Source organism: Eleutherodactylus coqui, chromosome 8, assembly GCF_035609145.1.
Source record: "Eleutherodactylus coqui strain aEleCoq1 chromosome 8, aEleCoq1.hap1, whole genome shotgun sequence".
Classification (NCBI taxonomy): Eukaryota; Metazoa; Chordata; class Amphibia; order Anura; family Eleutherodactylidae; genus Eleutherodactylus; species Eleutherodactylus coqui.
In genome coordinates, this window is record NC_089844.1 from 160,188,461 (window position 1) to 160,204,326 (window position 15,866).

General features: G+C 47.8%; 1 protein-coding gene across 1 annotated transcript in view; it reads right to left on the reverse strand.

The window, feature by feature from the left end:
- LOC136577976 (uncharacterized) overlaps positions 1-15,866 on the reverse strand; it is a 30,494-nt gene that overhangs the window by 2,850 nt on the left and 11,778 nt on the right. The window contains exons 2-3 of the mRNA XM_066577886.1: positions 8,671-9,009; positions 5,881-5,945 (exon numbers count right to left, since the gene is read on the reverse strand). Coding sequence (XP_066433983.1) covers positions 5,881-5,945; positions 8,671-9,009 — 404 coding nt within the window. The remainder of the gene's footprint in view (positions 1-5,880; positions 5,946-8,670; positions 9,010-15,866) is intronic.

The window sequence follows — 15,866 nt, forward strand, 5'->3', positions numbered from 1 at the left end:
GGGCTGATCAAAGCTGTTAACCTTTTAAACGCTGCTGCTAATTCTAACAGTGGCATTTAAATCCCCTGAACATCGTTTGGGAGTTCCGTATGGCCCAACACCCGCAGTGAGATTGCAGGGAGCCATTTGGGTGTCATGGCAGGTGAGGGCCTTCTGAGAGGACCCAGGGCTGTCTTAGCCGAATGCCTATAAAGCTGTGCCTGTGGGGTGGCTTGATAGACTGCCTGCCTGATCGCAGCATGATGTAATGCTATGATCCAAGCCCCGCAAGTTGCTGTCCCTTAGTGTATGTTCACACGAGCGTGTTTTTGTGCATACTTAGGTACATACATACGTCCGCACCTAGGTACGAGCAAAAACACGCGAGAACACAGATGCGTGCTTGTTGTCAATGGAGCCGCGGCTGCCAGCGGCTCCATTGAAAACAATGCTCTGCCGTCCCCCTGTATTCTTTTTCAGGGTAGGGCTTTACATATAAGCCCTTCCCTGAAAAAGAAACATTTTAGTGCAAAAAATAAAAAATAAATAAAATTACCTCTCCGCCGCTGCCATGACCCCCGTGGGCATGAAGAACACATCTCCATGCGGCAGATGTTTCCTTCACCCCTGCTAGTTAAAATAATTGCCTGCTGCTACATCTGCCACATCTGTGGCAGATGCAGCAAAGGGAATTCTTCAATTCTCAACCGCAGCTGTCACATATGACAGCTGCGGTAGAGAATCCTGCTGCTGGCATCCCGCCAATGGCTTTTCAGAGAAGGGCTTCATAAGCCCTTCCCTGAAAAGCCATTTAAAAACATATATATATATATATAAAAAAAAAAAAAACAATACTCACCTCCCTTCAGCCAATCACAGTGCTTCAGCCAATCACAATCAGAGCTACCAGCAGGCGGGGATTTTAAATCCCCGCCTGCTGATAGCTCAGCAGCGCTACAGAGCCCTGGCAGCTGTCAGTGGCTTTGCAGGGAAGGGCTTCACAAGCCCTTCCCTGAAAAGCCCTTTAAAATAGTTTAAAAAAAATAAAAAAATAAATACTCACCTGCGGGGGCTCAGCGTTGACTTCTGCCGCTGTCCCAGTCTCTGTAGCTCTCAGCTACCAGCAGCCGGGGATTTAAAATCCCCTCCTGTTGGTAGCTCTGATTGTGATTGGCTGAGCGTTTCAGCCAATATCCGCAATGTCAATTACAGATGGGACGCAGGTCGAATGACTTCCAATCTGCACAAAAATAGAGCATGCTGCGATTTTTCCTCTGTTTATGGAAGTGTGTAGGAAAAAGCGATTTTACATTGCATGCTCTGATTGGTATTTACTGCGAATCCGCACTGCGGACTCCGAAATGCAAATCTGTTTGGGTGCCACCAGCCTTACTGTTTATGAACGCACAGCCTGTTATACTTTCCTCTACAGCAGATGCCCCCAATAAACACATAATACATGGTTTACATTTTGCTTCCAACATAAGGCTTATGGATGATTATTAGAGATGAGCGAGCGTACTTGTCCGAGCTTGATGCTCGTTCGAGTATTAGGGTACTCGAGATGCTCGTTACTCGAGGAGAGCACCACGCGATATTCGAGTCAATTCAATTTCCTTCCCTGAATGTTTTGCGCCATTTTCTGGCCAATAGAAACGCAGGGAAGGCATTACAACTTCCTCCTGTGACGTTCCAGCCCTATCCCACCCCCCTGCAGTGAGTGGCTGGTGAGATCAAGTGACCCCCGAGTATTTAAACAGTCACACACTGGGAGAGATCAGGGAAAGTGCTGCTGCTTATTAAGGGATAGTGTTAGTGTAGGATCCTGTCCTCAAGAACCCCAAAGGTCCTTCTTAGGGCCACATCTGACCGTGTGCATTACTGCTGTGGCTGCTGGTAGCAGTTTTGCACTTTTTTTTTTTGTATATCGTGCGTGCAAGCTATATCGTTCTCAGGCTGCAGTCTGTACTATATAGTATAGTGACAGCGTTGTTGAGATAGGGAGAGTGATAGTGTAGGATCCTGTGTACAAGAACCCCAACGGTCCTTCTTAGGGCTACCTGCGACCATGTGCATTTTATAGGTTGTCTGCTGGGAGTTGTAGTCCATCATTATTGCACAGCTAGGCCTGTCTGCAGCCTTCCGTATAATTTTTTTCTGGCTGCACTTAGCGTTACATAGCCGCTGTTAGCCTCCAACTGTACGCCAATGATTCCAAAATTTTTTACACCGCTCTGTGTCTGCCGTCAACTTCACGCACAGCGTACAGCGACAGCCCCTGATAGAGGGAAAGTCATACACGCTATATAGCTAGCATTGTATTTCAAAAATTTTTTAAAATAAAAGCTCCTTCTTACGGCTACCTGTGACCGTGTGCATTTTACAGGTTGTCTGATGGGAGTTGTAGTCCATCACTATTGCACTTAGACCTGTTTGCGGTCTGTGTCTGCAGTGAATTAGAGACGCACAGCGTAAGGCCACAGCAACTGATAAAGGGGAAGTAATATACACAGTATATAGCCTGTATTATTTTACCAAAATAACTAAATTTCCTCAGTTGGGCTACCTTTGACCGTTTAAATTTCACTGGTTGTCTGATGGGAGTTGTAGTCCACCCCTATTGCACAGTTAGGCCTGTTTGCGGCCTTCCTGACTATTTTTTTCTGCCTGGAGTTTGCTTACTATACCGCTCTCAGCGACAAAGTCTACACACATAATTCCAAGATTATTTACACCAGCCTGTGTCTGCAGTGAATTAGAGACGCACAGCGTACGGCCACAGCGACTGAAGGAGGGAAGTGATATACACACTATATAGCCTGTATTTTTTATACCAGTCTTCTACGCAGTCCACTGCTGAAACTCTGAATCCTCTGGCTGCTGCTCCTCCTTCCTCACAGCCTTTACTGCTGCTACAAAAATGGTACTCGGGTCTGCATATGCTTCTGCTACACAAATGTTACAGGGGTCTGCTGATACTGCTGCTACAGAAATGTTACAGGGGTCTGCGTATACTGCTGCTAGAGAAATGTAACTGGCGTCTGCCTATACTTCCACTACAGAAATAATACTGGGGTCTGCCTATACTGCTGCTACAAAAATGGTACTGGGGTCGGTCTATACTTCTGCTACATAAATGTTACAGGGGTCTGTCTATACTGCTGCTAGAGAAATGTTACTGGGGTCTGTGTATACTGCTGCTAGAGAAATGTTACTGGGGTCTGACAATACTTCTACTACATAAATGGTACTGGGGTCTGCCTATACTGCAGCTACAAAAATGTTACAGGGGTCTGCCTATACTGCTGCTACAGAAATGTTCCTGGGGTCTGTTTATACCTTTGCTACAGGAATGTTACAGGGGTCTGTCTATACTATGGGTGCTCTAAGTCTTCCCGTCGCGGTGTTTTACCTATGTGGCACAAATAATACAGTGACTGACTAGGCCTGAATTGCTGGCCGAGGCCAATTTGCTTGGCGGGGCGAAACTCTCCCATGGTTGGGATTTCTTCCTGTGTAATACCATCTTTGTGCACTTACAGCATAAGCTAGGCCAAGGAACTCAAAGACTGCTCCTTCCAGTGTTGAGCTATTTATGCTGCGACACATGGATTTCCCATTGCTACGTAACTCAGGCCACCTTGGGTCACAAAGGTGGAGGCTTGAAACCAAGCCTGAACCTGGGCCCGCTGAGGTGCTTCCCACACAGACTATAGCGGGTCCTGGTCATGGTGTCTTGGGCTTGTAATGCCACCTCCTCCTCCTGCTTGGGGTCAGGGGATCAGCACTGGGCATCATGTATTTTCTCCCGTGTTACCACAGTTATCTGAGACACTGGTTTGGGCCAAAGAAGAGGAGTGTTACTACATTGATGAGACCTTCACAGCTGTACTAGCATCGGAGTCCGCTTTATGCCCACAATTGCTGAGGGTGTGTGCAAAGGTCTGTGTCCTAGGCACAGTGAAAGTCTGGCATGTTTGGGCACTATCATTTCTTCGTGTTACTGTCTTTGGGTTCCTTCGGCTCGCCTACGCTGTGGGTGCACAAAGACTTCCCATAGCGGGGATTTCCCTGTCCGTCACAAAGTCACTAACTGACTTGGGTAGGGGGCATAGTGCAGATGGATTTCCCCTTGCGGTGTCGATAGAGCTATCCGACACCTAGACAGAATGAATACTGTGTGGGCACATGGACTTCCCATTGCTATGTCAGTCGTGGCACCTTCGGTCTCACAAGGTGTTTGCTGGGACCGAGCCTTGCCAAGGGCCCGCTCACATCCTTCCCACTCAGGCTACAGCGGGCCCTGGTCATGGTTTCTTGGCCTTGTAAGGCCACCTCCTCCTCCTGCTTGGGGTCAGGGGATCAGCAATGCGCATCATGTATTTTCTCTCGTGTTACCACAGTTATGTGAGAAACTTGTTTGGGTCAAAGGAGAGGAGCGTATCTGCATTAATCTTACAGGGGTCTGCCTATACTGCTGCTACATAAATGCTACTGGAGTCTGCCTATACTGTTACTACAGAAATGTTACTGGGGTCTGCCTATACCGTTACTACTGAAATTTTACTAATACTGGGCTCTGCCTATACTGCTGCTACACAAATGTTACTGGCGTCTGCCTATACTGTTACTACAGAAATGTTACTGGGGTCTGTCTATACTGTTACTACTGAAATGTTAGTAATACTGGGCTCTGCCTTTAATTCTGCCATGCAAATGTTACAGGGGTCTGCCTATACTTCTGCTACAGAAATGTTACAGGGGTCTGCCTATACTTCTGCTATTGAAATGTTACTGGGGTCTGTCTATACTGTTACTACAGAAATGTTACTGGGGTCTCCCTAGACTTCTGCAACATAACTGTTACTGGGGTCAGCTTATACCTTTGCTACAGGAATCTTACAGGGGTCTGTGTATACTATGGGTGCACTAAGTTTTCCCATCGCGGTGTTCTACCTATCTGCCCCCCCCCCCCCCAAAAAAAAACACTGACTGACTAGAGCATGGAGTGTGGGCCGAGGTCAACATGTATTTTCTCACACATTACCACAGCTATCCGGGGCACTGCAATTGTATTTCTTTATGTGCCGTCTCTAGGTTCCTGTGAGCCACCCATGCTGTGGGTGCACACAGACTTCCCATAGCGGAGTTGTACCTGCCTGGCACTTAAAAAAAAAAAAAAGACTGACTTGGGCATGGAGTGTGGGTCGAAGCCAACATGCATTTTCTCTCATGTTACCTCAGCTATCCGGGGCACTGCAATAGCAATTCTTTATGTGCCTTCTCTAGGTTCCTGCGAGCCACCCATGCTGTGGGTGCACACAGACTTCCCATAGCGGAGTTGCACCTGCCTGGCACTTTAAAAAAAACCCAGACTGACTAGGGCATGGAGTGTGGGCCGAAGCCAGCCTGTATTTCCTCTCACGTTACCTCAGCTATCCGGGGCACTGCAATGGGATTTCTTTATGTACCGTCTGTGGGTTCCTGGGACCCACCCATGCTGTGGGTGCAAACAGACTTCCCATAGCGGATGTGTACCAGCCTGGCACTTAAAAAAAAAAACCCAGACTAACTAGGGCATGGAGTATGGGCCGAAGCCAACATGTATTTTTTCTCACGTTACCACAGCTATCCGGGGCACTGCATTGGGACAAACAAGAGGAGCGAAACAGCGCTAATAAGACGTTCACAGCTACGCTAGCATCGGAGTCCGCTCTATGCCCGCGATTGCTGAGGGTTTGTGCAGAGGCCTATGTACTTGGCGCAGTGAAAGTCTGCCATGTTTGGGCACTCTGATTTCTTTATGTGTACTGTTTTTGGGTTCCTTGGACCCACCCATGCTGTGGGTGCACACAGACTTCCCATAGAGGTGTTTTACCTGTCTGTCCCCAAAACACTGACAGACTTGGGTAGGGTGCAGAGTGTAGATGATTTACCCCTTGCGTTGTCGATGAGATATCTGACACCTAAAGAGAATGAGTAGTGTGTTGACACATAGATTCCCCTTTGCTATGTCACTCGTAGCACCTTGGGCCACACAAGGTGTTTGCTGGGACCGAGCCTGGCCAAGGGTCCGCTCACATCCTTTCAGCACAGGCTACAGCGGGTGCTGGTCATGGTTTCTTGGCCTTGTGAGGCCACCTCATCCTCCTGCTTGGTGTCAGGGGGTCAGCATTGCACATCATGTATTTTCTCTCCTGTTACCACAGTTATCTGAGAAACTCGTTTGGGCCACAGGAGAGGAGCATAACTGCATTAATGAGACCTTCACAGGTGTACTAGCATCGAAGTCCGCTTCCTCCTTACGATTGCTAAAGCTGTTGGCCGAGGCCTATGTCCCGGGGGAACTGCAACGGCGCCAGATTGGGCCTGTGGAACTTTTTCCTGGCTAATGCAGTCTTTGGAGCGGTGAAAGAAAACGTAACGGATTTACTGAGACCTTCACAGGTGTACTAGCATCGAAGTCGGCTTCGTCCCTACGATTGCTGAAGCTGTTGGCCAAGACCTATGTCCCGGGGGGAACTGCAACGGCGCCAGGTTGGGCCTGTGGAACTTTTTCTTGGCTAATCCAGTCTTTAAAGCGGTGAAAGAAAACGTTACGGATTTACTGAGACCTTCACAGCTGTGTACTAGCATCAAAGTCCTCTTAATGCCTACGATTGCTGAAGCTGTTGGACGAGGCCTATGTCCCGGGGGAACTGCAGTGGCGCCAGGTTGGGCCTGTGGAACTTTTTCCTGGCTAATCCAGTCTTTGGAGCGGTGAAAGAAAACGTAACAGATTTAATGAGACCTTCACAGCTGTGTACTACCATCGAAGTCCGCTTCATGGCTACTATTGCTGAAGCCGTTGGACGAGGCCTATGTCCCGGGGGAACTGCAATGGCAGCAGGTTGGGCCTGTGGAACTTTTTCCTGGCTAATTCAGTCTTTGGAGCGGTGAAAGAAAACGTTACGGATTTAATGAGACCTTCACAGGTGTACTAGCATCGAAGTCCGCTTCATGCCTACAATTGCTGAAGCTGTGGGCTGAGGCCTATGTCGTCGGCGCAGTGTAAGTCTGCCATGTTTGTCCACTCTGATTTCTTTATTGTTCATGTCTTGGGTTGCCTAGGACCCACCTATGCTGTTGGTGCACACTGACTTCCCATCGCGGTGTTTGACCTGTCTGGCACAAAGACACTGACTGACTTGGGTAGGGGGCAGAGTGCAGATGGCTTTCCCCTTGCGGTGTCGATTGAGCAATCCGACACCTAGACAGAATGAACACTGTGTGGGCACATGGATTCCCCATAGCTACGTAACTCATGCCCACGTTTGCAGTTCCTGACGCAGGTGGCACAGGATTGGTATGAAGATCGAACATCAATTTCTCATTGATTCTCTACAGCATTGTGGGCTATCACCCTGCCCCTTTTAAAGCGGGTTGATACCTGGCCCTGCCAACCCTCTGCAGTGTGTGCATCCGGTTCCTCCTCATCGCAGACGCACTTATAAATAGACATGAGGGTGCATTCACATGACCGTATATCGGCTCGGTTTTCACGCCGAGCTGATATACGGTGTCCTTGTCTGCGGAGGGGGGGGGAGGGTGGAAGAGCCAGGAGCAGGAACTAAGCTCCCGCCCCTTCTCAGCCCAGTAGCACTATTTGCAATGGGAGGGGCGGGATGGGATGGGGGCGGAGCTCCAGACTTAGCTCCGCCCTCATCACGTCCCCTTCTATTGCAAATAGTAGCAAGGGGCAGAGAGGGGGCGGGAGCTCAGTTCCTTCTCCTGGCTTTTCCATCCCACCCCCCTGCAGACAAGGACACTGTATATCAGCTTGCCATGAAAACCGAGCCGATATACGGTCGTCTGAATCCACCCTGAGGGTGGTGTGGCTATGCAGTGAGCATGTGGTATGAGGGCAGCTGAAGGCTGCGCAGGGACACTTTTGTGTGCGCTGCGGACGCAGGGTCGTGCACGCGCGCGCGCGCGGGGGGGGGGGGGGGGGGGGGGGGTTGGCAGCATGTAACCCAGGAGAAGAGGTAGCGGTGTGTCCCGCCGGCAGTGATTTTGCTTAGCTGGAGGTAGTGTGGTGCTTAGCTAAGGTGTGGCTTGCTAATGAGGGCTTGTCCGAAGTACAAATTGTTGGGGGGGGGGCACTCTTGCCGCTATTGTGGCTTAATAGTGAGACCTGGGAACCTGAGATGCAGCCCTGCATGTTGCCCCTCACCTGCCCTATCCGTTTCTGTGTCGTTTCCATGACTTTGGTAGGTTTTCCCGATTTTTACAAATGAAAACCTTAGCGGAGCATAGGTCATATACAAAAATGCTCGAGTCTCCCATTGACTTCAATGGGGTTCGTTACTCGAAACAAACTCTCGAGCATCGCGATAAGTTCGACTCGAGCAACGAGCACCCGAGCATTTTGGTGCTCGCTCATCTCTAATGATTATACGTCTGTGTATTATATTGTGGCAATCATTGAGGCTTTATGTTGGGGCATAGGTTGCAAGATTTTCCTGACATGTTTTCCGGACATAGAGTCCAAATACAATGTGAGTAGAGCTGGACTCTGGGGGTCGTTAAACTGAAGGATATATAAAGAGATATTTTATTTTAATTTATTTACTAAAAATGAATGAATAAAACTGATCCTTTTCTGTAAAGCTGGAGGCAGCTATATATGTCTATAAATGTATATACACTTACCGATGACTTGTAGCCTCCCTGTGCTTCTCTTTATGGGATCCTTCAGAGTAGGATGGAACACAAAACACACATATTCTGCCCCTTGATGTTCCTCCAGTGTGGGGGTGATGGGCAGATGGACGGTACAACTGTAGATAAAACTGTAGGTGTTATCGACTGTTGTCCCGGATATCACATCAGGGGCAGAATCTAAATAGAACTGCTGTCCAACATGTCTCTGCCATTTCACATCGATTGCATTGGGGAAATACCCTGAGATATCACACTGCAGGACGGCCGGGACGCCGTGAACTAGACGGGGAATCTGAATCTCTCCTACAACCGGACGCCATCTGTAATCTGCAGAACAGGACAGAGACATGTTTTATAATTTTAAACCAACTTTACCAAAGAAAAACCATCCCCTACATAAATATCACCCAGGTATGTAGTGTATGTAACATGTCAGGATGTGATGTGTAACGGCAGCTCATATTACATAGAAGTGGGGGGCAATAAAATATGTTTTACCCTCCGTTAAACCCAATTTCTGCCTCATTCTGCTGCAAAAATACCATCTCTTACTGCTGATGTCTTTAGCACAGGGATATAATATATGTAGAGTGCAATGAAATGTTGCAGCCAAACTAGAGCTCTAGTCTTCATGTGCCGGAGAAAGTTTCTTGGGTTTATCCTGCGCTTTCCATATATCTGTGCAATTTTTCGACTGAAAAAAAATAGTCTGAAATCAAAAGGAAATAGGGCAAGTTACAGGCAGATGGGTGCCATATATTTTATACTCATCCGCTTCCTGGTTCCTAACTAATTGAAAATCCAGAGCCCTCCCATAGACTTGTATAGGATAGCATAAGCACGACATTCTGGAAAGAGTCAGATTTTAATGCCGCGCGCTGACTTCATAGCAAGACACCACTGGATCAAAGGAGCGGGCGAGAAAATACATTACCCCTTTCATATCCCATAACAGCACTACAATTAGGCAGGTCTCACACTACCAGATTTGAATTCTGGATTCCACGATTGTACGATACGCGGTATTACGCTGTTCAATCATATGCATTGGATTACATAATTTCGCTCACATTAGAAAGCTTGAATTGCGTAATCTGCTAGCGGAAAATAGAACTCAGCATGTGTAGTGACCCGGAGGGTCAGACAGAGTAGGTAAAGGAGTATTAAGTCCTGGGGACCTCGCTATGTGACCTTAGGGGGACAAAGGAGGCACCCTTCAGGGGAAAAATACAGCTTTTTCCTGAATAAAGGGCGAAAGTTGATCTATCCGGCAACGGCGCTCATGACGATTGGCTAGCTTGCAGCTACTTTGCTGATTGGTCATCCTCTCTTTCAACAAGGATTTCTGTGATTGGAGGATACTGACCACGGGACACAAAGGGAGGGGTCATGTGCAGCTCAGGAAAAGTGGAGTCAGGTGGTAAAGAGCATAGAAAGCGGGTGAAAGTAGAGCAGTAGGGGAGGAGCAAAGGCGAAGAGGAGCGAGTGAGTTCTAAAGAGAAGCGGCAGCAGAGAGTCACAATCCAGCAGAGCCAGGAGCGACACCAGAGTCTCTTTAAACAATGTCAGAAGGAACCTGAGCTAGGGCAGACATGGCAGGGTTTCCTTCCGCGTAAGCTGGAAGTTAATCAGCCATCGCAACCAACTCATGGTTGCGATGGCTGGACCAGAGACAGTGTGTCCATACGAGAGCCTGCATTGTCCTCTCCATTCCTTCTCAAATAACTTTATAGTGCAGCAATCACTTAAGCTAGCCTAGCAGCCCCACCCTATTTAGCACGAGAGGCTCAAGGGATAAATGTATGTCACTCCAAATGCCTAAGAAGTTACTGTTTGTTGCAAGACAAGTGTAAACATTTGGTCTTCAAGAATTAAGTAAACTGTGTGCCTTCGGTTTGAATTATACTCTTATGGACTTGTCTCTGCATTTCGATATCGCAATGCATTTTCAAAGACACTGGCGTCACAACGAACTTACACAAACCACTCATTACTCTCGCAAACAACCCCTTTGCAATCCCACCTGCTGCACGATCCACCATTTCAGGCAGAGTAGTCACCACTGCGACCAGGACAGATTAGGAGCACCCACTTGAGCTACTCCTGCGAACTCCTGCTTGCTGCAGTACAGGATTTTTTGTATCACAAACAGGATTGAGACCCTTGTGACCCTTCCTGAGATTGTGTGCACAATTTCAATATTTAAAGGAAATAAGATCAATAGAGCATTCGGTGGTCGAGGTCCCAAATGGGGATGCAGATCATGTGGGAAGTGTGTAGCTTGTACCAATATCGACAGCATAACTCTGGAGGCAGACGTAGTTATGACATCACTCACTCTATGACTTGTACTATGGTGGGTGTTGCATATTATGCCACATGTCCGTGTGGTTTGATATACATTGGTGAGACCTCCAGAGAACTTAGAAGAAGGGTAAGAGAACATATAGTAAGTATAGAATCTGCAAAAGATGAGGAATGTGTTGATTATCTTAAAACCATTCCTAAACACTAAGGCCTCATGTCCACGGGGAAAATCAGGCCCGCTACAGATTCTCCATGTAGAATCCGCAGCGGGTCCCTCCTGCCACGCGGACATGAGGCATTAAATCAGAATAAACTTACCCGCAGCGGTCCGTGCAGGTCTTCTCTTCTTCCCGGCCGGATCTTCTTTCTTCGGCCCGGCGGATGTGCTCAGCACGCCGGCTGTGTGCCGCGCGCATGCGCCGGGCACATCCGCCGGGCCGAAGCAAGAAGATCCAGCCGGGAAGAAGGGAAGACACGCATGGCCCGCAGCAGGTGAGTATATTCTTATATTCTGATTTTAGGTTTCCCGCGGATCCGCACGGCTTCCATTGGCTTCAATAGAAGCCTGCGGGAGCCGTCCGCACGGGAGACCCGCACCAAATGGAGCATGGTCCGGATTTTTTCCTGCACGCGGATCCGCGTCTGCAGGGAAAAATGACATCCGCAGGTATTTAACTACCTGCGGGTGTCTAATGCAACCCTATGGGGCGCGGATCCGCGTGCAAGAAAAACGCTGCGGATTTTAAATTACAATTTGTAAGTGGACATGAGGCCTAAGATCCGCCGTGCATGTGACAGTTCTGCCTTCAGGGTTAGGGGAATTGATCACGTTGTCCAAAGTCCACGAGGAGGAAATTGTAAACCTCTACTGTCCAAAAAGGAATGTCGATGGATTTACCAATCTCACCATTGGGTCTTAATAAAGGCAATAGTTTTATATCATTCTTATAGAGCTCTGAGTGCTGCGGGTGTCCTTGAACATCCGCATATGTGCTTTATATATTGTTTTTAACAGTCTATTATCAGTGTGTATTCATTAGCATTTTCTCAATTTTCTCCTCCTTAGAATGCCAACGACCTCTGCAAGAGATACAGGTATATATAGAATGCCAACGACCTCTGCAAGAGATGCAGGTATATATATGATTAGAAGTAGAAAGAAGAAAAAATATTTTTTTCTTTTTTTCCCTCTACACTTCACATGGAGTGCACTTTTTACTTTGTCACTTATATCTCATACTTTTGAACTGTTTTGATGGTATATATACTTTCTATATTCAGCTGTAGGTATCTGGACTTGTAGTACAATAGATAAACACTGTGATCATGTAATGCTGGGGGACCTGGTTTGAGTCTTGCTAGGGATGTCATTGGATTTTTTAATTTTTAATTTTATTTTGATAATGTATTTTTGGAAGGGGTTAATGTGTGATAATAGACCTTTGGTCTTGTTGATATTTGTGTCTATACCCCCGTACGATAAATATCTACTTCACTCTTGACGTGGACAGATGAGAACTGATCTCAAGAAGATATCGTAGACTTATAGGAACATATATGTCTCAGTAGGAACCCTTGTTCATGAATTTGTTTTCTGTAGGGAAATACTTGGAGGGGACACAATTAAATCCCCACTTCCGTCTTACAATTTAGAAATATCTGCCCCACTTCCTGTAAGGGCGAAAAGAACAACTAATCAGTTCTCATGTGTGAGGTGCTGGCTGCAACAATGGACTGCTGGGGCAAAACAACAACTGCTAATGATGATTATTAGAGATGAGCGAGCACCAAAATGCTCGGTGCTCGTTACTCGAGTCGAACTTTTCGTGATGCTCAAGAGCTCGTTTCGAGTAACGAACCCCATTGAAGTCAATGGTCGACTCAAGCATTTTTGTATATGACTGATGCTCCGGATAGGTCTTCACTTGTGAAAAACCAGAAGACATCCGAAATCCATGGAAACACCACAGAAACAGGTAGGGCAGGGCAGGGGCAGCATGCAGGGCTGCATCTCAGGCTCCCAGGTCCCACTGTTAAGCCACAATAGGGGCAAGAGTCTGCCCCCCCCCCTCCCCTAACAATTTTTCAATTTTTACTTTGGACAAACCCTCATTAGTAAGGCACACTTTAGCTAAGCACCACACTACCTGCAACCAAGCACAATCACTGCCTGCATGACACTCCACTGCCACTTCTCCTGGGTTACATGCTGCCCAACCCCCCCCCCTCCTCCCACACGACCCAGTGTCCACAGCGTATACAAAAGTGTCCCTGCGCAGCCTTCAGCTGCCCTCATGCCACACGCTGGCCTCATAGCCACACCACCCTCATGTCTATTTATAAGTGCGTCTGCCATGAGGAGGAACCGGAGGCACACACTGCAGAGGGTTGGCAGGGCCAGGCAGCGACCCTCTTCGAAAGGGGTGGGCGATAGCCCACAATGCTATTGAGAATTGATGAGAAATTGACGTTCGATCTTCAAATGAGCGGGCCCAGGGTCAAGCTCGTTCCCAGCCTCCATCTTGTGTGACCCAAGGTGCCGTGAGTTACATAGCAATGGGCAATCCAGGTCCCCCCACACTATTCATTCTGTGTTGGTGTCGGATAGCTCAATCGACACCTCAAGGAAAAAGCCATCTACACTCTGTCCCCTACCCAAGTCAGTCAGTGTCTTTGTGCCAGACAGGTAAATCACCGCAATGGGAAGTTTGTGCACCCACAGCATAGGTGGGTCCTAGGCGACCCAAGACATGAACCATGAAGAAATCAGAGTGCCCAAACATGGCAGACTTTCACTGCGCCGAGGACATAGGCCTCTGCACAAATCCTCAGCAATTGCGGGCATAAAGCAGATTTCGATGCTAGTTCAGCTGTGAACGTCTCATTAAAGGGGTTGTCTCGCGGCAGCAAGTGGGGGTATACACTTCTGTATGGCCATATTAATGCACTTTGTAATGTACATCGTGCATTAAATATGAGCCATACAGAAGTTATTCACTTACCTGCTCCGTTGCTAGCGTCCCCGTCGCCATGGATCCGTCTAATTCTGATGTCTTCTTGCTTTTTTAGACGCGCTTGCGCTGTGCGGTCCTCTCCCCTTCAGCTCGGTCCAGGCATGAGCGGCGTTCTGGCTCCGCCCCCTGCTACGCGTCATCGCGTAGCTCCGCCCCGTCATGTGTGCCGATTCCAGCCAATCAGGAGGCTGGAAACGGCAATGGACCGCACAGAGCCCACGGTGCACCATGGGAGAAGACCCGCGATGCATCGTGGGTGAAGATCCCGGCGGCCATCTTGGTGAAGGAAGAAGTAGGAAGACGTTGCAGAGCTGGGATTCGGGTAAGTAATAATTTTTTTTTTTTTAACACATCCCTTGGGGTTGTCCTGCACCGAACAGGGGGCCTATGGAAAAAAAAAAAAAAACGCTTCGGCGCGAGACAACCCCTTTAAGGCAGTAACGTTCCTCTTCTGTGGAAACGAGTTTCTCAGATAACTGTGGTAACACGAGAGAAAATACATATTCGCCTCGGCCCACAATTCATGCCCTAGTCAGTGAGTGTTTTTGGGCCAGATAGGTAAAACACTGCGATGGTAAGTCTGTGTGCACCCATAATATAAACAGACCCCTGTAACATTCCAGTAGAAAAGGTATAAGCAGACCCCAGTAACATTTCGGTTGCAGTAGTATAGGCAGACCCAAGTACCATTTCTGTAGTAGAAGTGTAGGCAGACCCCTGTAACATTGATGTAGCAGCAGTATATGCAGACCCCTGTAACATTTCTGTAGTAGAAGTATAGGCAGACCCCTGTAACATTTATGGAGCAGCAGTGTAGGCAGACCCCTGTAACATTTACGTGGCAAAAGTATAGGCAGACCCAAGTAACATTTCTGTAGTAGAAGTATAGGCAGACCCCTGTAACATTTACATGGCAGCAGTATAGGCAGTCCCCTGTAACATTTATGGAGCAGCAGTATAGGCAGACCCCTGTAACATTTACGTGGCAAAAGTATAGGCAGACCCCTGTAACATTAATGGAGCAGCAGTATAGGCAGACCCCTGTAACATTTACGTGGCAGAACTATAGGCAGATCCCAGTAACATTCTTGTAGCAGAAGTATAGGCAGACCCCTGTAACATTTAAGTAGCAGCAGTATAGACAGACCCCAGCACCATTTCTGTAGTAGAAATATAGGCAGACCCCAGTAACATTAACGAGGCCGAAGCATAGGCAGACCCCTGTAACATTTATGTAGCAGCAGTATAGGCAGACCCCTCTAATATTTAAGTGGCAGCAGTATAGGCAGACCCCAGCACCATTTCTGTAGTAGAAGTTAAGGCAGACCCCAGTAACGTTTCTGTACTAGAAGTATAGGCAGACCCCTGTAACATTTCTGTAGCAGCAGTATAGGCTGACCCCTGTAACATTTCTGTAGCAGCAGTATATACAGCCCCCTGTAACATTTCTGTAGTAGAAGTATAGGCAGACCCCTGTAACATTTATGGAGCAGCAGTATAGGCAGACCCCTGTAACATTTACGTGGCAAAAGTATAGGCAGACCCAAGTAACATTTCTGTAGTAGAAGTATAGGCAGACCCCTGTAACATTTACATGGCAGCAGTATAGGCAGTCCCCTGTAACATTTATGGAGCAGCAGTATAGGCAGACCCCTGTACCATTTACGTGGCAGAAGTATAGGCAGACCCCTGTAACATTAATGGAACAGCAGTATAGGCAGACCCCTGTAACATTTACATGGCAGAAGTATAGACAGACCTCTGTAACATTTATGGAGCAGCAGTATAGGCAGACCCCTGTAACATTTACGTGGCAGAAGTATAGGCAGACCCCTGTAACATTAATGGAACAGCAGTATAGGC